This window comes from Bufo gargarizans, chromosome 1, assembly GCF_014858855.1.
Source record: "Bufo gargarizans isolate SCDJY-AF-19 chromosome 1, ASM1485885v1, whole genome shotgun sequence".
Taxonomy (NCBI): domain Eukaryota; kingdom Metazoa; phylum Chordata; class Amphibia; order Anura; family Bufonidae; genus Bufo; species Bufo gargarizans.
The window spans coordinates 268,035,498-268,056,383 of NC_058080.1; the positions used below are offsets into that span (position 1 = coordinate 268,035,498).

A 20,886-nucleotide genomic window follows, 5' to 3' on the forward strand; every position below is an offset into this window, starting at 1 on the left:
TATTTTACTATTTTTACAAAAATTTAAAATATAAAAAGAAAACTTGCATGTGTCGCCATAGTACCCTTATTTTTATTTTCACATAAGTAGAGCTGTGTGGGGGACTGTTTTTTGCAGGGTAAGGGGTAGTTTTTTTTGTGCTACCTACAAATGTTTGATACATTTTATTGCATTTTTTTAGATGCAATGGCATTGAGAATTAACTGGCATTGAATTCACTGTGGCATTTACTGTGTGAGTTAAATAACGGGATAATTTAATATTTTAGACATATTTTGACAATTCTTTTTTAATACTTTTTTATATGATAAATAGAGACATTTGTATTTTTTTGATTTCAAACTTTTTTTCACTTTTAATTTTAAAACTTGATCACTTATACAATACACTGCAATACTTATGTAATGTAGTGTATAGTTATTTGTATCCCATTACACCATGTAATAGAATTTCTACCATGGCTGGCATGAGGGCCTCCAAAAGCATGTCTCAATTGTTTCTGCATGTATATTATTCTGGTGTTGAATGTCTGATCACTACTTTGGATCAGGAAACACATTGTACTCTTTTAGGGCAAATTTGCTCTTATGTTTGCCCATCCCTCTTCATCCATGACTTCCCATTCCTTAAACTTGATGGACATACTACATGTTTTTTGTTTTTTTTTACTACAGTTTGTAATACTGGTTTATATAGGATTATCTAATTATCTTTGATTTTCTATTTATCAGAAATGTAACAATAGAATGGGAATTATGACATACATGCCATAGCTCGGTTTCAAAATTAAAAGAAAATGTGGATTTAATAGTCACTCACCTGTCCACAGCTATTGCAACCAATGTGAAAACAGAGGCAGAAACAGAAATTCCCTGAACCATTCCACTCATTTTACATATTGTGTTTCCAAAAGGCCAACCTAAGGGAAAAAAAAATAATTATAGCACAGCTTTGCACTATGAATGAATTATCCATTAATACCTGCGGCACATGTAAGGTGACGATAACAAATGCATTACAGGATTAAGTTTTTTTTTTTTCAATAAACATTTATACATAACCTTGAAGCCTATTACACCAAAGCTTTTAAATGCCATATTAATTAGACTTTGTATAATGGTTCCTATTTGCATTAAAAGTCTCTGAAATACTGTATGTCAAAACAAAAATATCAAAGTATAAACCTTATTAAAATGATAGAAATTCCAGCACCTGCAATCTTTGAGTGATGGTTTCTTTATTTCCAGTAGTGGGTAATACAACGTCAATGGCATAAATCTTCACATATCCATTTACAGTCAATACGTTTCAAACAAATAAATATTCTTACTCATGACTAACATGCTACCTTCAATGTTCCACTTCCTTATGAACTTTGTGATTCACCATCCCCCAGTTGCTGGGTGGGTGGTTAAGTTCAGGTGAAGATAATGGAGTAGATTAATTGTAGGTAGAGTAGCCATCTGTTTTTACTTCTAATACAGATAGGAATCGCGCTCCAGGACGTGATGACGTGAGGACGTCACGTCGTGCTCTCTGCCCCCTCCCCATCGCCTGGATGCCCTGCTGAATCGCTGGTGCCGGCGTCTTCCACCTCTTCCTGCCGCCTCCTGGGTTGGAGTCTCTTCCGGGTGTATGCTGCGACTGTGGATTCAAGCAGTGGTGATGACTCTGCTTTTGTCCTCTCCTGTTTGGCTGCTCCGTTGAGTTACGGATGTCGGTGTCCTCCGTCTGCTCCTGCTCCTGCTATCTCCAGGGTTGGTGCCTTTTCCTGATGGATGTCTGAGTGCCGTGATCGCGGGCTCATTAGACGGAGTGGCGGCAGTGATCTGGCACCAGCCTTCTCCCTTTGGCTTTCTCCGCTGAGCGCTTTTGTTTGAGCTCGCTCCTGTGGTCTGCGGCGTGTTTGGGAAGGCTACCGCTATCATATGTTCCTGTTGCCGAGGGTCCCTATGCCGCTGTGTCATCAGGGGGTGTGAGTGGCATTTTTGATGCTCTGGTTCTCTGGGTCACTTCGTCTGATGCCTGTCTGTTGTCCTCAACGTCTGTTTGCAACTTGTGACCATTAGAGGAGCGTCCCTACCCCCTTTCTGTGGGTGCTTGGGTGTCATCATCCTGCGGCTGAAGATTGGTGAGATTGACCCTTTATTCTCCACTCTTGTTAATAGGAACTAACTGATTAACGTAACGGAGCAACTAGTTAACTGCTTATTCATCAGCTAAACCTGCTAACCTACTAACTGTCTCCATGCTAACAGGCTGCTCCAGTTGTGAGTGACTACATGCAGAAAATGTGATTATACACAGTGTCTTACTAATATACTCTCTCAGTTATTGCATTTGAATATACACTGGAATATTGCTGATTGGCGGGTTCTAGGTGATGATTTGGTGCCATACGATATATGGTTCTGATCTTAGAGGCTCAAGGAGTAAGGGTTGAGCTAAGAGAGAACTGAGTTTTTGCGTATCCTGGTGCCTGGAAGTGAAACGGGAAGAAGAGAGGAGAAGAGGATCAGGAGTCGAACTTTTAGTTTTTTTTTTTTTTTTTTTTTTTTTGTTTTGCTTTGCTGTTGACTATAAAAGCGTGGGGGGGGGGGTAGTTTGACGTTGTATTTTATTGCAGTGGTTTGGTGGATTTCTTGAATTGTGCTTTCTGTGTTTTTTTTTTTTGGGGAGGTCGCAGCAATGCCCCCAAAGGGTGTAAACAGAAAATCTGTAGGCTCCTCCTCGCCGGGAGGAGGAAAGGGTAGCATTGCTGTAACCGGGTTAGAAAAATATCTTAAATCCCCACCAAAAATAAAGAGCTCGTTACGGGCGAATAAGGAAAGCCAGAAGGAAGTGAGGGACCCACCGGTTTCTGTGGATCAGGGGGGGATGGATAGGAGGTTGGGTAGTGGAGAAGGGATGGAGGAGAGAATAAATATAGTAGATGGGAAGCTGCTAGAAATCTTGGAAACGGTGCAAAAATCGAATCATAGCCTAGAGGAGCTGACCCTCAAGATTGCGTCAGTACAGGTGGACCTCTCTTTTATAAAAGAGGATATGAATAAAGTCAGGGATAAGGTTAAAGAGCTGCAATTATCTGCTGGAAGTATGAAAAAGGATCTAGAAGGAGTTATAAAAAGAGTGGAAAGGATGGATGGGGAAAAAAAGACCCTTCTAGATAGAATTACTACAATGGAAGATTTGTCTAGGAGATCAAATATTAGGTTAGTGGGATTCCCTGAGGGGGTGGAGGGAGAGGACCCAACGGGGTTTATTCATCAGTGGCTACAGGATATTTTTAAAAATGAGGGTCTATCTCAATGGTTTGTAATAGAAAGAGCACATAGAATACCGGGGAGACCCCCCCCCCAAAAGGGAGCCCACCTAGGGCAATTCTGGCCAGAATACAAAGTAGTAGGGACAGAGATGCAATAATGAAAAATAAAAGAAAGATGCAACTAATTGAGTTTAATGGAAATAATATTGAGATATATCCAGACTATTCCAGAGCAACACAGATAAAAAGGCGTGAGTTTAAAGAAGTTAATAAGAGACTAGCGGCAGCTCAGATACAATATGCTCTGATATACCCCACTAAACTTCGCGTTATATATCGCGACCAGGTTAGGTTTTTTGGGTCTCCGGAGGAGGCAGTGGAGTGGCTAGACGCCAAGGGTATAGGAACATGAAAAAAAAAAAGGAATAAGTAGGGTGTCGGATGGGTTATGGGGAGGAAGGGTTAGGGCAGGAAGGGGCTGAGTGGAAGAGGTGGGGGAAATGTTCTATTTCTACCGACCAGAAGGGGGGGGGGATTGGATAAGGGGGGGGGGGGGGGCAAGGGAGAGGGAAGGGGAGGGAAGGAGGATGGGTAATGGGAGGGAATGGTTGTCCTGTGGGGTTTGGGGATGAGGAAAAACAAGAATCCATGGGTGGGAGGTACTCATAAGTAGGATAATTACATGGAACGTACGTGGACTGGGAGATAAGGTTAAAAGAGTTATGGTGTTTGATATGGTTATTAGACATCTCCCGGCCATTGTGGGACTAACGGAGACACATAATACAAAGGACAAGATAATAGAATGGAATAGTCTGTGTATTAGCCTTCGTGTACATACCACCACCATTCTCACTTTATGTTATTCACCGTCTAGTGGAGTTTGCAGACTCCAGAGGTAAATGTCCCATACTAGTAATGGGAGATTTCAATAGTGTAATGAATAGTAAGCTAGATAGACACTCAGTGACATCAAACGATAAATATGACATAAGTCAGCCAACACTTCTTAAAAGAATAACTCAGGAATAGGGATGAGCGAACTCGAACTGTATAGTTCGGGTTCGTACCGAATTTTGGGGTGTCCGTGACACGGACCCGAACCCGGACATTTTCGTAAAAGTCCGGGTTCGGGTTCGGTGTTCGTCGCTTTCTTCGCGCTTTTGTGACGCTTTCTTGGCGCTTTTTGAAAGGCTGCAAAGCAGCCAATCAACAAGCGTCATACTACTTGCCCCAAGAGGCCATCACAGCCATGCCTACTATTGGCATGGCTGTGATTGGCCAGAGCACCATGTGACCCAGCCTCTATTTAAGCTGGAGTCACATAGCGCCGCCCGTCACTCTGCTCTGATTAGCGTAGGGAGAGGTTGCGGCTGCGACAGTAGGGCGAGATTAGGCAGATTAACTCCTCCAAAGGACTTGATTAACTGATCGATCTGCAGCTGTGGATCATTGAGCTGCTGATCCTCAATTGCTCACTGTTTTTAGGCTGCACAGACCGTTTGTCAGTCTCATTTTTCTGGGGTGATCGGCGGCCATTTTGTGTCTTGTGGTGCGCCAGCACAAGCTGCGACCAAGTGCATTTAACCCTCAATGGTGTGGTTGTTTTTTGGCTAAAGCCTACATCAGGGTGAAGCTGTCACACCAAGTGCATTTAACCAGCAATAGTCTGTTCATTTTTTGGCCATATACAAAATCAGGGGCAAGCTGCGCCTGTCACCAAGTGCATTTAACCCTCAATGGTGTGGTTGTTTTTTGGCTAAAGCCTACATCAGGGTGAAGCTGTCACACCAAGTGCATTTAACCAGCAATAGTCTGTTCATTTTTTGGCCATATACAAAATCAGGGGCAAGCTGCGCCTGTCACCAAGTGCATTTAACCCTCAATGGTGTGGTTGTTTTTTGGCTAAAGCCTACATCAGGGTGAAGCTGTCACACCAAGTGCATTTAACCAGCAATAGTCTGTTCATTTTTTGGCCATATACAAAATCAGGGGCAAGCTGCGCCTGTCACCAAGTGCATTTAACCCTCAATGGTGTGGTTGTTTTTTGGCTAAAGCCTACATCAGGGTGAAGCTGTCACACCAAGTGCATTTAACCAGCAATAGTCTGTTCATTTTTTGGCCATATCCCAGTCTAATTCTGTCACTAAATCCATACCGGTCACCCAGCGCCTAAATACTAGGCCTCAAATTTATATCCAGCTAAATCTGTCCCTAGTGCTGTAGCTGGGCGAGTTATTTAGTGTCCGTTCAAGCACATTTCTTGTTCTGGGTTGAAATACAATTCCCAATTTAGCAATTTCATAATTTAGTGGTTCCTGCTATATCAGAGCTCTTTGAAATCTATCCCAAAAAGGGTATATAATATTGAAGGTGCACATAGGGTCATTCAGAGTAACTTCACACACACCCGCTACTGTGTATTTCCAAGTCTAATTCTGTCACTAAATCCATACCGGTGACCCAGCGCCTAAATACTAGGCCTCAAATTTAATTCCCTCTAAATCTCTCGTTACCCACCGCTGTACTGTTGTTGCTGGGCAAGATATTTAGTGTCCGTCAAAGCACATTTTTTGTTCTGGGTTGAAGTACAATTCCCAATTTAGCAATTTCATAATTTAGTGGTTTCTGCTATATCAGAGCTATTTGAAATCTATCCCAAAAAGGGTATATAATATTGAAGGTGCACATAGGGTCATTCAGAATAACTTCACACACACCCGCTACTGTGTATTTCCAAGTCTAATTCTGTCACTAAACCCATACCTGTCACCCAGCGCCTAAATACTAGGCCTCAAATTTAAATCCCTCTAAATCTCTCGTTACCGTTGTCCTGTTGTAGCTGGGAAAGTTATTTAGTGCCCGTCAAAGCACATTTTTTGTTCTGGGTTGAAGTACAATTCCCAATTTAGCAATTTCATAATTTAGTGGTTCCTGCTATATCAGAGCTATTTGAAATCTATCCCAAAAGGGTATATAATATTGAAGGTGCACATAGGGTCATTCAGAATAACTTCACACACACCCGCTACTGTGTATTTCCAAGTCTAATTCTGTCACTAAATCCATACCGGTGACCCAGCGCCTAAATACTAGGCCTCAAATTTAATTCCCTCTAAATCTCTCGTTACCCACCGCTGTACTGTTGTTGCTGGGCAAGATATTTAGTGTCCGTCAAAGCACATTTTTTGTTCTGGGTTGAAGTACAATTCCCAATTTAGCAATTTCATAATTTAGTGGTTTCTGCTATATCAGAGCTATTTGAAATCTATCCCTAAAAGGGTATATAATATTGAAGGTGCACATAGGGTCATTCAGAATAACTTCACACACACCCGCTACTGTGTATTTCCAAGTCTAATTCTGTCACTAAACCCATACCTGTCACCCAGCGCCTAAATACTAGGCCTCAAATTTATATCCAGCTAAATCTCGTCCCTAGTGCTGTAGCTGGGCGAGTTATTTAGTGTCCGTCAAGCACATTTCTTGTTCTGGGTTGAAGTACAATTCCCAATTTAGCAATTTCATAATTTAGTGGTTCCTGCTATATCAGAGCTATTTGAAATCTATCCCAAAAAGGGTATATAATATTGAAGGTGCACATAGGGTCATTCAGAAGTAACTTCACACACACCCGCTACTGTGTATTTCCAAGTCTAATTCTGTCACTAAATCCATACCGGTGACCCAGCGCCTAAATACTAGGCCTCAAATTTAATTCCCTCTAAATCTCTCGTTACCCACCGCTGTACTGTTGTTGCTGGGCAAGATATTTAGTGTCCGTCAAAGCACATTTTTTGTTCTGGGTTGAAGTACAATTCCCAATTTAGCAATTTCATAATTTAGTGGTTTCTGCTATATCAGAGCTATTTGAAATCTATCCCTAAAAGGGTATATAATATTGAAGGTGCACATAGGGTCATTCAGAATAACTTCACACACACCGCTTACTGTGCATTTCCAAGTCTAATTCTGTCACTAAATCCATACCGGTGACCCAGCGCCTAAATACTAGGCCTCAAATTTAATTCCCTCTAAATCTCTCGTTACCCACCGCTGTACTGTTGTTGCTGGGCAAGATATTTAGTGTCCGTCAAAGCACATTTTTTGTTCTGGGTTGAAGTACAATTCCCAATTTAGCAATTTCATAATTTAGTGGTTTCTGCTATATCAGAGCTATTTGAAATCTATCCCTAAAAGGGTATATAATATTGAAGGTGCACATAGGGTCATTCAGAATAACTTCACACACACCCGCTACTGTGTATTTCCAAGTCTAATTCTGTCACTAAATCCATACCGGTGACCCAGCGCCTAAATACTAGGCCTCAAATTTAATTCCCTCTAAATCTCTCGTTACCCACCGCTGTACTGTTGTTGCTGGGCAAGATATTTAGTGTCCGTCAAAGCACATTTTTTGTTCTGGGTTGAAGTACAATTCCCAATTTAGCAATTTCATAATTTAGTGGTTTCTGCTATATCAGAGCTATTTGAAATCTATCCCTAAAAGGGTATATAATATTGAAGGTGCACATAGGGTCATTCAGAATAACTTCACACACACGCTTCTGTGCATTTCCAAGTCTAATTCTGTCACTAAATCCATACCGGTGACCCAGCGCCTAAATACTAGGCCTCAAATTTAATCCCTCTAAATCTCTCGTTACCCACCGCTGTACTGTTGTTGCTGGGCAAGATATTTAGTGTCCGTCAAAGCACATTTTTTGTTCTGGGTTGAAGTACAATTCCCAATTTAGCAATTTCATAATTTAGTGGTTTCTGCTATATCAGAGCTATTTGAAATCTATCCCTAAAAGGGTATATAATATTGAAGGTGCACATAGGGTCATTCAGAATAACTTCACACACACCGCTACTGTGTATTTCCAAGTCTAATTCTGTCACTAAATCCATACCGGTGACCCAGCGCCTAAATACTAGGCCTCAAATTTAATTCCCTCTAAATCTCTCGTTACCCACCGCTGTACTGTTGTTGCTGGGCAAGATATTTAGTGTCCGTCAAAGCACATTTTTTGTTCTGGGTTGAAGTACAATTCCCAATTTAGCAATTTCATAATTTAGTGGTTTCTGCTATATCAGAGCTATTTGAAATCTATCCCTAAAAGGGTATATAATATTGAAGGTGCACATAGGGTCATTCAGAATAACTTCACACACACGCTTCTGTGCATTTCCAAGTCTAATTCTGTCACTAAATCCATACCGGTGACCCAGCGCCTAAATACTAGGCCTCAAATTTAAATCCCTCTAAATCTCTCGTTACCCACCGCTGTACTGTTGTTGCTGGGCAAGATATTTAGTGTCCGTCAAAGCACATTTTTTGTTCTGGGTTGAAGTACAATTCCCAATTTAGCAATTTCATAATTTAGTGGTTTCTGCTATATCAGAGCTATTTGAAATCTATCCCTAAAAGGGTATATAATATTGAAGGTGCACATAGGGTCATTCAGAATAACTTCACACACACGCTTCTGTGCATTTCCAAGTCTAATTCTGTCACTAAATCCATACCGGTGACCCAGCGCCTAAATACTAGGCCTCAAATTTAAATCCCTCTAAATCTCTCGTTACCCACCGCTGTACTGTTGTTGCTGGGCAAGATATTTAGTGTCCGTCAAAGCACATTTTTTGTTCTGGGTTGAAGTACAATTCCCAATTTAGCAATTTCATAATTTAGTGGTTTCTGCTATATCAGAGCTATTTGAAATCTATCCCTAAAAGGGTATATAATATTGAAGGTGCACATAGGGTCATTCAGAATAACTTCACACACACGCTTCTGTGCATTTCCAAGTCTAATTCTGTCACTAAATCCATACCGGTGACCCAGCGCCTAAATACTAGGCCTCAAATTTAAATCCCTCTAAATCTCTCGTTACCCACCGCTGTACTGTTGTTGCTGGGCAAGATATTTAGTGTCCGTCAAAGCACATTTTTTGTTCTGGGTTGAAGTACAATTCCCAATTTAGCAATTTCATAATTTAGTGGTTTCTGCTATATCAGAGCTATTTGAAATCTATCCCTAAAAGGGTATATAATATTGAAGGTGCACATAGGGTCATTCAGAATAACTTCACACACACCGCTTACTGTGCATTTCCAAGTCTAATTCTGTCACTAAATCCATACCGGTGACCCAGCGCCTAAATACTAGGCCTCAAATTTAAATCCCTCTAAATCTCTCGTTACCCACCGCTGTACTGTTGTTGCTGGGCAAGATATTTAGTGTCCGTCAAAGCACATTTTTTGTTCTGGGTTGAAGTACAATTCCCAATTTAGCAATTTCATAATTTAGTGGTTTCTGCTATATCAGAGCTATTTGAAATCTATCCCTAAAAGGGTATATAATATTGAAGGTGCACATAGGGTCATTCAGAATAACTTCACACACACGCTTCTGTGCATTTCCAAGTCTAATTCTGTCACTAAATCCATACCGGTGACCCAGCGCCTAAATACTAGGCCTCAAATTTAAATCCCTCTAAATCTCTCGTTACCCACCGCTGTACTGTTGTTGCTGGGCAAGATATTTAGTGTCCGTCAAAGCACATTTTTTGTTCTGGGTTGAAGTACAATTCCCAATTTAGCAATTTCATAATTTAGTGGTTTCTGCTATATCAGAGCTATTTGAAATCTATCCCTAAAAGGGTATATAATATTGAAGGTGCACATAGGGTCATTCAGAATAACTTCACACACACGCTTCTGTGCATTTCCAAGTCTAATTCTGTCACTAAATCCATACCGGTCACCCAGCGCCTAAATACTAGGCCTCAAATTTATATCCCGCTGAATTTGAATACAATACATTGGGCCAAATAATATATTTGTTGTTGTGGTGAACCATAACAATGAGAAAAACATCTAGTAAGGGACGCGGACGTGGACATGGTCGTGGTGGTGTTAGTGGACCCTCTGGTGCTGGGAGAGGACGTGGCCGTTCTGCCACATCCACACGTCCTAGTGTACCAACTACCTCAGGTCCCAGTAGCCGCCAGAATTTACAGCGATATATGGTGGGGCCCAATGCCGTTCTAAGGATGGTAAGGCCTGAGCAGGTACAGGCATTAGTCAATTGGGTGGCCGACAGTGGATCCAGCACGTTCACATTATCTCCCACCCAGTCTTCTGCAGAAAGCGCACAGATGGCGCCTGAAAACCAACCCCATCAGTCTGTCACATCACCCCCATGCATACCAGGGAAACTGTCTCAGCCTCAAGTTATGCAGCAGTCTCTTATGCTGTTTGAAGACTCCGCTGGCAGGGTTTCCCAAGGGCATCCACCTAGCCCTTCCCCAGCGGTGAAAGACATAGAATGCACTGACGCACAACCACTTATGTTTCCTGATGATGAGGACATGGGAATACCACCTCAGCATGTCTCTGATGATGACGAAACACAGGTGCCAACTGCTGCGTCTTTCTGCAGTGTGCAGACTGAACAGGAGGTCAGGGATCAAGACTGGGTGGAAGACGATGCAGGGGACGATGAGGTCCTAGACCCCACATGGAATGAAGGTCGTGCCACTGACTTTCACAGTTCGGAGGAAGAGGCAGTGGTGAGACCGAGCCAACAGCGTAGCAAAAGAGGGAGCAGTGGGCAAAAGCAGAACACCCGCCGCCAAGAGACTCCGCCTGCTACTGACCGCCGCCATCTGGGACCGAGCACCCCAAAGGCAGCTTCAAGGAGTTCCCTGGCATGGCACTTCTTCAAACAATGTGCTGACGACAAGACCCGAGTGGTTTGCACGCTGTGCCATCAGAGCCTGAAGCGAGGCATTAACGTTCTGAACCTGAGCACAACCTGCATGACCAGGCACCTGCATGCAAAGCATGAACTGCAGTGGAGTAAACACCTTAAAACCAAGGAAGTCACTCAGGCTCCCCCTGCTACCTCTTCTGCTGCTGCCGCCTCGGCCTATTCTGCTGCTGCCGCCTCGGCCTCTTCCTCCGCCTCTGGAGGAACGTTGGCACCTGCCGCCCAGCAAACAGGGGATGTACCACCAACACCACCACCACCACCTCCGTCACCAAGCGTCTCAACCATGTCACACGCCAGCGTTCAGCTCTCCATCTCACAAACATTTGATAGAAAGCGTAAATTCCCACCTAGCCACCCTCGATCCCTGGCCCTGAATGCCAGCATTTCTAAACTACTGGCCTATGAAATGCTGTCATTTAGGCTGGTGGACACAGACAGCTTCAAACAGCTCATGTCGCTTGCTGTCCCACAGTATGTTGTTCCCAGCCGGCACTACTTCTCCAAGAGAGCCGTGCCTTCCCTGCACAACCAAGTATCCGATAAAATCAAGTGTGCACTGCGCAACGCCATCTGTAGCAAGGTCCACCTAACCACAGATACGTGGACCAGTAAGCACGGCCAGGGACGCTATATCTCCCTAACTGCACACTGGGTAAATGTAGTGGCAGCTGGGCCCCAGGCGGAGAGCTGTTTGGCGCACGTCCTGCCGCCGCCAAGGATCGCAGGGCAACATTCTTTGCCTCCTGTTGCCACCTCCTCCTTCTCGGCTTCCTCCTCCTCTTCTTCCACCTGCTCATCCAGTCAGCCACACACCTTCACCACCAACTTCAGCACAGCCCGGGGTAAACGTCAGCAGGCCATTCTGAAACTCATATGTTTGGGGGACAGGCCCCACACCGCACAGGAGTTGTGGCGGGGTATTGAACAACAGACCGACGAGTGGTTGCTGCCGGTGAGCCTCAAGCCCGGCCTGGTGGTGTGTGATAATGGGCGAAATCTCGTTGCAGCTCTGGGACTAGCCAATTTGACGCACATCCCTTGCTTGGCGCATGTGCTGAATTTGGTGGTGCAGAAGTTCATTCACAACTACCCCGACATGTCAGAGCTGCTGCATAAAGTGCGGGCCGTCTGTTCGCGCTTCCGGCGTTCACATCCTGCCGCTGCTCGCCTGTCTGCGCTACAGCGTAACTTCGGCCTTCCCGCTCACCGCCTCATATGCGACGTGCCCACCAGGTGGAACTCCACCTTGCACATGCTGGACAGACTGTGCGAGCAGCAGCAGGCCATAGTGGAGTTTCAGCTGCAGCACGCACGGGTCAGTCGCACTACAGAACAGCACCACTTCACCACCAATGACTGGGCCTCCATGCGAGACCTGTGTGCCCTGTTGCGCTGTTTCGAGTACTCCACCAACATGGCCAGTGGCGATGACACCGTTATCAGCGTTACAATACCACTTCTATGTCTCCTTGAGAAAACACTTAGGGCGATGATGGAACAGGAGGTGGCCCAGGAGGAGGAGGAGGAGGATGAGGAAGAGGGGTCATTTTTAGCACTTTCAGGCCAGTCTCTTCGAAGTGACTCAGAGGGAGGTTTTTTGCAACAGCAGAGGCCAGGTACAAATGTGGCCAGCCAGGGCCCACTACTGGAGGACGAGGAGGACGAGGATGAGGAGGAGGTGGAGGAGGATGAGGATGAAGCATGGTCACAGCGGGGTGGCACCCAACGCAGCTCGGGTCCATCACTGGTGCGTGGCTGGGGGGAAAGGCAGGACGATGACGATACGCCTCCCACAGAGGACAGCTTGTCCTTACCCCTGGGCAGCCTGGCACACATGAGCGACTACATGCTGCAGTGCCTGCGCAACGACAGCAGAGTTGCCCACATTTTAACCTGTGCGGACTACTGGGTTGCCACCCTGCTGGATCCACGCTACAAAGACAATGTGCCCACCTTACTTCCTGCACTGGAGCGTGATAGGAAGATGCGCGAGTACAAGCGCACGTTGGTAGACGCGCTACTGAGAGCATTCCCAAATGTCACAGGGGAACAAGTGGAAGCCCAAGGCCAAGGCAGAGGAGGAGCAAGAGGTCGCCAAGGCAGCTGTGTCACGGCCAGCTCCTCTGAGGGCAGGGTTAGCATGGCAGAGATGTGGAAAACTTTTGTCAACACGCCACAGCTAACTGCACCACCACCTGATACGCAACGTGTTAGCAGGAGGCAACATTTCACTAACATGGTGGAACAGTACGTGTGCACACCCCTCCACGTACTGACTGATGGTTCGGCCCCATTCAACTTCTGGGTCTCTAAATTGTCCACGTGGCCAGAGCTAGCCTTTTATGCCTTGGAGGTGCTGGCCTGCCCGGCAGCCAGCGTTTTGTCTGAACGTGTATTCAGCACGGCAGGGGGCGTCATTACAGACAAACGCAGCCGCCTGTCTACAGCCAATGTGGACAAGCTGACGTTCATAAAAATGAACCAGGCATGGATCCCACAGGACCTGTCCGTCCCTTGTCCAGATTAGACATTAACTACCTCCCCATAACCATATATTATTGGACTCCAGGGCACTTCCTCATTCAATCCTATTTTTATTTTCATTTTACCATTATATTGCGATGCTACCCAAAGTTGAATGAACCTCTCCTCTGCCTGTGTGCTAGGCCTAAATATATGCCAATGGACTGTTGCAGTGGTGGCTGACATGAAGCCTGATTCTCTGCTATGACATGCAGACTAATTCTCTGCTGACATGAAGCCAGATTGTCTGTTACGGGACCTCTCTCCTCTGCCTGGGTGCTGGGCCTAAATTTATGACCATGGACTGTTGCAGTGGTGGCTGACGTGAAGCCTGATTCTCTGCTATGACATGCAGACTGATTCTCTGCTGACATGAAGCCAGATCGTCTGTTACGGGACCTCTCTGCTCTGCCTGTGTGCTAGGCCTAAATATATGCCAATGGACTGTTGCAGTGGTGGGTGACGTGAAGCCTCATTCTCTGCTATGACATGCAGACTGATTCTCTGCTGACATGAAGCCAGATTGTCTGTTACGGGACCTCTCTGCTCTGCCTGTGTGCTAGGCCTAAATATATGCCAATGGACTGTTGCAGTGGTGGGTGACGTGAAGCCTCATTCTCTGCTATGACATGCAGACTGATTCTCTGCTGTCATGAAGCCAGATTGTCTGTTACGGGACCTCTCTGCTCTGCCTGTGTGCTAGGCCTAAATATATGCCAATGGACTGTTGCAGTGGTGGGTGACGTGAAGCCTCATTCTCTGCTATGACATGCAGACTGATTCTCTGCTGACATGAAGCCAGATTGTCTGTTACGGGACCTCTCTGCTCTGCCTGTGTGCTAGGCCTAAATATATGCCAATGGACTGTTGCAGTGGTGGGTGACGTGAAGCCTCATTCTCTGCTATGACATGCAGACTGATTCTCTGCTGTCATGAAGCCAGATTGTCTGTTACGGGACCTCTCTGCTCTGCCTGTGTGCTAGGCCTAAATATATGCCAATGGACTGTTGCAGTGGTGGGTGACGTGAAGCCTCATTCTCTGCTATGACATGCAGACTGATTCTCTGCTGACATGAAGCCAGATTGTCTGTTACGGGACCTCTCTGCTCTGCCTGTGTGCTAGGCCTAAATATATGCCAATGGACTGTTGCAGTGGTGGGTGACGTGAAGCCTCATTCTCTGCTATGACATGCAGACTGATTCTCTGCTGACATGAAGCCAGATCCTCTGTTACGGGAGCTCTCTCCTCTGCCTGGGTGCTGGGCCTAAATTTATGACAATTGACTGTTGCAGTGGTGGGTGACGTGAAGCCTGATTCTCTGCTATGATATGAAGACTGATTCTCTGCTGACATAAAGCCAGATTGTCTGTTACGGGACCTTTCTCCTCTGCCTGGGTTCTGGGCCTAAATTTATGAAAATTGACTCTTACAGTGGTGGGTGACGTGAAGCCTGATTCTAGGCTATGATATGAAGACTGATTCTCTGCTGACATGAAGCCAGATTGTCTGTTACGGGACCTTTCTCCTCTGCCTGGGTTCTGGGCCTAAATTTATGAAAATTGACTCTTACAGTGGTGGGTGACGTGAAGCCTGATTCTCTGCTATGATATGAAGACTGATTCTCTGCTGACATGAAGCCAGATTCTCTGTTACGGGACCTCTCTCCTCTGCCTGGGTGCTGGGCCTAAATTTATGACAATGGACTGTTGCAGTGGTGGCTGACGTGAAGCCTGATTCTCTGCTATGACATGCAGACTGATTCTCTGCTGTCATGAAGCCAGATTGTCTGTTACGGGACCTCTCTGCTCTGCCTGTGTGCTAGGCCTAAATATATGCCAATGGACTGTTGCAGTGGTGGCTGACGTGAAGCCTCATTCTCTGCTATGACATGCAGACTAATTCTCTGCTGACATGAAGCCAGATTGTCTGTTACGGGACCTCTCTCCTCTGCCTGGGTGCTGGGCCTAAATTTATGACAATGGACTGTTGCAGTGGTGGCTGACGTGAAGCCTGATTCTCTGCTATGACATGCAGACTAATTCTCTGCTGACATGAAGCCAGATTGTCTGTTACGGGACCTCTCTCCTCTGCCTGGGTGCTGGGCCTAAATATATGCCAATGGACTGTTGCAGTGGTGGCTGACGTGAAGCCTCATTCTCTGCTATGACATGCAGACTAATTCTCTGCTGTCATGAAGCCAGATTGTCTGTTACGGGACCTCTCTGCTCTGCCTGTGTGCTAGGCCTAAATATATGCCAATGGACTGTTGCAGTGGTGGGTGACGTGAAGCCTCATTCTCTGCTATGACATGCAGACTGATTCTCTGCTGACATGAAGCCAGATTCTCTGTTACGGGACCTCTCTCCTCTGCCTGTGTGTGTGCTGGGCCTAAATATATGCCAATGGACTGTTGCAGTGGTGGCTGACGTGAAGCCTCATTCTCTGCTATGACATGCAGACTAATTCTCTGCTGACATGAAGACAGATTCTCTGTTACGGGACCTCCCTCCTCTGCCTGGGTGCTGGGCCTAAATATATGCCAATGGACTGTTGCAGTGGTGGCTGACGTGAAGCCTCATTCTCTGCTATGACATGCAGACTGATTCTCTGCTGACATGAAGCCAGATTCTCTGTTACGGGACCTCTCTCCTCTGCCTGTGTGTGTGCTGGGCCTAAATATATGCCAATGGACTGTTGCAGTGGTGGCTGACGTGAAGCCTCATTCTCTGCTATGACATGCAGACTGATTCTCTGCTGACATGAAGCCAGATTCTCTGTTACGGGACCTCTCTCCTCTGCCTGTGTGTGTGCTGGGCCTAAATATATGCCAATGGACTGTTGCAGTGGTGGCTGACGTGAAGCCTCATTCTCTGCTATGACATGCAGACTAATTCTCTGCTGACATGAAGACAGATTCTCTGTTACGGGACCTCCCTCCTCTGCCTGGGTGCTGGGCCTAAATATATGCCAATGGACTGTTGCAGTGGTGGCTGACGTGAAGCCTCATTCTCTGCTATGACATGCAGACTAATTCTCTGCTGACATGAAGACAGATTCTCTGTTACGGGACCTCTCTCCTCTGCCTGGGTGCCGGGGCCTAAATATCTGAGAATGGACTGTTCCAGTGGTGGGTGACGGGAAGCCAGATTCTCTGCTATGGAACCTCTCTCCAATTGATTTTGGTTAATTTTTATTTATTTAATTTTTATTTTAATTCATTTCCCTATCCACATTTGTTTGCAGGGGATTTACCTACATGTTGCTGCCTTTTGCAGCCCTCTAGCTCTTTCCTGGGCTGTTTTACAGCCTTTTTAGTGCTGAAAAGTTCGGGTCCCCATTGACTTCAATGGGGTTCGGGTTCGGGACGAAGTTCGGATCGGGTTCGGATCCCGAACCCGAACATTTCCGGGATGTTCGGCCGAACTTCTCGAACCCGAACATCCAGGTGTTCGCTCAACTCTACTCAGGAACTATCATTGATAGATGTCTGGAGATACCTTTATGATGATAAGCGAATATATTCATGTTTTAGTCATGGGAGTAAAACAATGTCAAGAATAGATATGGCATTAGTTAGCCTAGAATTGATAGGCCAGATCTCCAAAATGAAGTATGAGGTTAATAGTATCTCAGACCACTCCCCGGTGAGCTTGACATTTAAAACTAAAGTTATGTCAAAAAGAAGAGAGTTTCGGCTGAATCCGCATTGGTTAAACTTGATAAATAAAGATGATGGTATAATTGCAGATATAGAGGAGTATTGGCAAATTAATTTAGGGTCCACACAAATAGGGTATGTATGGGATGCATTTAAAGCATACCTACGGGGTATCCTCGTGGGTAGAATCAAGGGTCTAAAAATTGAATTTGCTAAAAAGGAGAAAGAGCTGGGGGATAAAATAAAGAAAATAGAAGAGGAGCTCCTGAAAAATAAATCCCCCGAAATGGCGGCTCAGTTAGAAGAGGCCAAAATCCTATTGAAAAATTATCTGGCAGATAAGGCACAACAAAGAGTGTTTTTTGAGGGGGCCCGGTATTTTAGGGAATCCGGGAAGCCGGGGAGACTGCTGGCCACACTTGTACACAACCAAAAGGGGGAGAATAGAATTAAGTGTGTTGAGAGGAGAGATGGGGGGATAACATCCGACCCGGGAGGGATTGAGCAGGAATTTGTCAAATATTATAAGGACCTCTACTCCTCGGAGGGAGTGGGGGGGTGTGAGGATATAAAAGTCTTCTTTGAGGATGTGCGGCTCCCCAGTCTCTCGGAGGAGGATAGGGAACTATTGAATGGACCTATAGAATTAGATGAACTTCGGGATACCTTGAAATCTATAAAGGGGAACACTAGCCCTGGGCTGGATGGTCTCCCTTTTGAGATATATAGAAGGTATGGAGATGTTATTCTCCCAGTTCTATTGCAGGTTTTAAACGATGCAATGGACAGGGGAGAACTTCCAGCCTCCCTCTCGGAGGCTGTAATAACCCTGATAGGGAAAAAGGGGAAGGACGAGAGAAGGGTGGACTCGTATCGCCCCATCTCTCTTCTCAACACTGATTTTAAAATATGCGCTAAGTTGCTGGCAAATCGTTTAAAAAGAGTTATAGGGAAAATAATACACCCTGACCAATCGGGTTTTGTGCCAAAACGTCAGGTCGAACGCTAGAAGAAAGCATCATGGAAACTAAACATAAAAAATTTCAATGGGACTTGTACGATTATGACAAAAATCAAGTATATGAATGGTGAAGAAGAGACAATCCTTACCAAACACCGAAATCTATCCTAAAAAAAAACTAAAAGAGAAATTAAAATTACAGAAAGAGCTCCTCAGTAAGCTTTGAATCTTATTAGTGCAGAGACTAAAACATTGAAAAAATCCAGGACTGATACAAGAGATATTGCTTCCAATACACAGTCCTCCTATTATAAAAAACAAAAAAATATTCCTAACACAACCATGAAAACAAAAAATGTTTCTGGCGGGGGGGAGGAGGAAACATATCAACAAGAAAAAAAAGACCACAATATGGCAACCCGCCCTCAAAAGAAATAATAGAGGTAGCAGAATCTAATGACATTATTGATGTTGTGAATTTGTCTGAGATTGCACTAACTAAATATCAATATGAAGTTTTGACTCTAGGTTTAAATTTTGTCCCATCCACTGACTTCGATATGTTCTCCACCTTGATTGATATTAACAAATTTGTTAGAAATCTAACAGTAAAAAAACATTTTTTGGAGGTGGAGAGCAACTCGGACTGTATTCAGGTCTGTCTTTCAGAGAACAATTATCTCTCATGATTCTAAATGAGTTGCAGTCAGTTCCTGACAATGGAACTCTTAACTGTGTGGCACAAAAATGTTGCATCACCAATCCACAGTTCTACCCCAAAAAATTTCATACTGTGGGTATGGATATTTTTCAAGAGGTGATGAAAAAGGAACTGCCCTTTATTAATGAACAAAGGACAGTACACATAGGTGCAATAATTTAACTAAACAACATAGAATAGCCCTCAGAGAATTGAAAGATATCCCCAGTATTGTGATTAAAATGGCTGACAAAGGCGGAGCGGTGGTGGTCCTTGACAGAAATGTTTATGAAAGCCAAATGATGGATATTGTTATGGACTCCTCCACATACAAAAGCTTAGAATTTAATCTCATTGAACTGTATAGAAAAGAATATCTTTATAGAGGCAAGGATTTGGGGTATTTTTCACATAAACAATGCTCTTATTTGGATGTGAAGATGCCCATTATAACCATTATCCATGCCTTACCAAAAATCCATAAAGCAATGAACCCACCACCGCTCTGCCCAATTGTCTAAGGCAGTGTTTCCCAACCAGCGTGCCTCCAGCTGTTGCAAAACTACAACTCCCAGCATGCCCGCACAACCAAAGACTGTCCTGGCATGCTGGGAGTTGTAGTTTTGCAACAGCTGGAGGCACACTGGTTGGGAAACACTGGTCTAAGGAATTGGCTCACTGACCGAAAGATTAGGTCAGTGGCTAGATTCCATTTTGCAACCTCTAGTAAAACAAACCCCGGGGTATATTAAGGACACTGGTGATGTATTAAGAAGCTTTTTTGAAAAACATTGAATGGTATGGCAGGTACATCGACGACCTGCTCATGGTCTGGGCTGGCGATGTATCTGCCATACCCTCATTCCAAGTCTATCTCAAAGACAACCCCTATGGTCTCCACTTTGTGGGTTCACACAGTGCGGTTACTATTGACTTCCTGGATCTAACCTTGACAGGTATAAAAGGTGAGGTGGTTCAAACAAAAACATACCGCAAACCAACAATGGGTAATACTATTCCCAAGGCAGATATATTGTTTCAAAATGAGGGCAAAGTCATCACTGCACATCTTTTATCCAGGTTCTACCTGATGTGGATGATACAACGGGCACAGGGAATAGCACAAAGGAAAATACGTAGGGATTTGCTATTTGGAAATAATATATCCAACAACAGATCCAAAAATAAACAACTGTCAACTTTGGTTCTTACATACAGTAATCAGTTCCATCAAATCCAAGAATCCATTTCATAGTGCATTTCTTTGTTGTTTGAAGATCAAATACTTTATCAATTGTTGAGAGATGGGCACAGGGTGGTCTCAAGATGACCTCCGTCTTTTGCGACTTCTCTGTCCCCCTCTCTTTTCACCACCTCACCTAAATCAAAATGTAAACAGACCTGGCTGAAATATACTGGATTCACACAATGCCTCAGTCATCCTTGCAGAGTCTGCGGTTATGTCATCCCGCTGAAGACTTTCAGAGATTCTGCAGATAATAATTTCCTATCAAGTCGTACATCAATTGCAACTCCACCGGAGTGGTTTATGTGATTGTGTGTGTGGAATGCAGACTCCTATACAGGTCCTTCTAAAAAAATTAGCATATTGTGATAAAGTTCATTATTTTCTGTAATGTACTGATAAACATTAGACTTTCATATATTTTTGATTCATTACACACCAAATGAAGTAGTTCAAGCCTTTTATTGTTTTAATATTGATGATTTTGGCATACAGCTCATGAAAACCCAAATTTCCTATCTAAAAAAATTTGCATATTTCATCCGACCAATAAAAGAAAAGTGTTTTTAATACAAAAAAAGTCAACCTTCAAATAATTATGTTCAGTTATGCACTCAATACTTGGTCGGGAATCCTTTTGCAGAAATGACTGCTTCAATGCGGCGTGGCATGGAGGCAATCGGCCTGTGGCACTGCTGAGGTGTTATGGAGGCCCAGGATGCTTCGATAGCGGCCTTAAGCTCATCCAG

The 20,886-nt window shown here is 44.5% G+C and overlaps 1 protein-coding gene across 3 annotated transcripts in view; it reads right to left on the minus strand.

Moving 5' to 3' along the window:
* Positions 1 to 20,886, minus strand: part of NPFFR2 (neuropeptide FF receptor 2) — a 359,549-nt gene that overhangs the window by 75,980 nt on the left and 262,683 nt on the right. For all 3 annotated transcript variants that reach the window (XM_044277078.1, XM_044277072.1, XM_044277087.1), the window contains exon 3: positions 820 to 919. In XM_044277078.1, the coding sequence (XP_044133013.1) occupies positions 820 to 919 (100 nt within the window). The remainder of the gene's footprint in view (positions 1 to 819; positions 920 to 20,886) is intronic.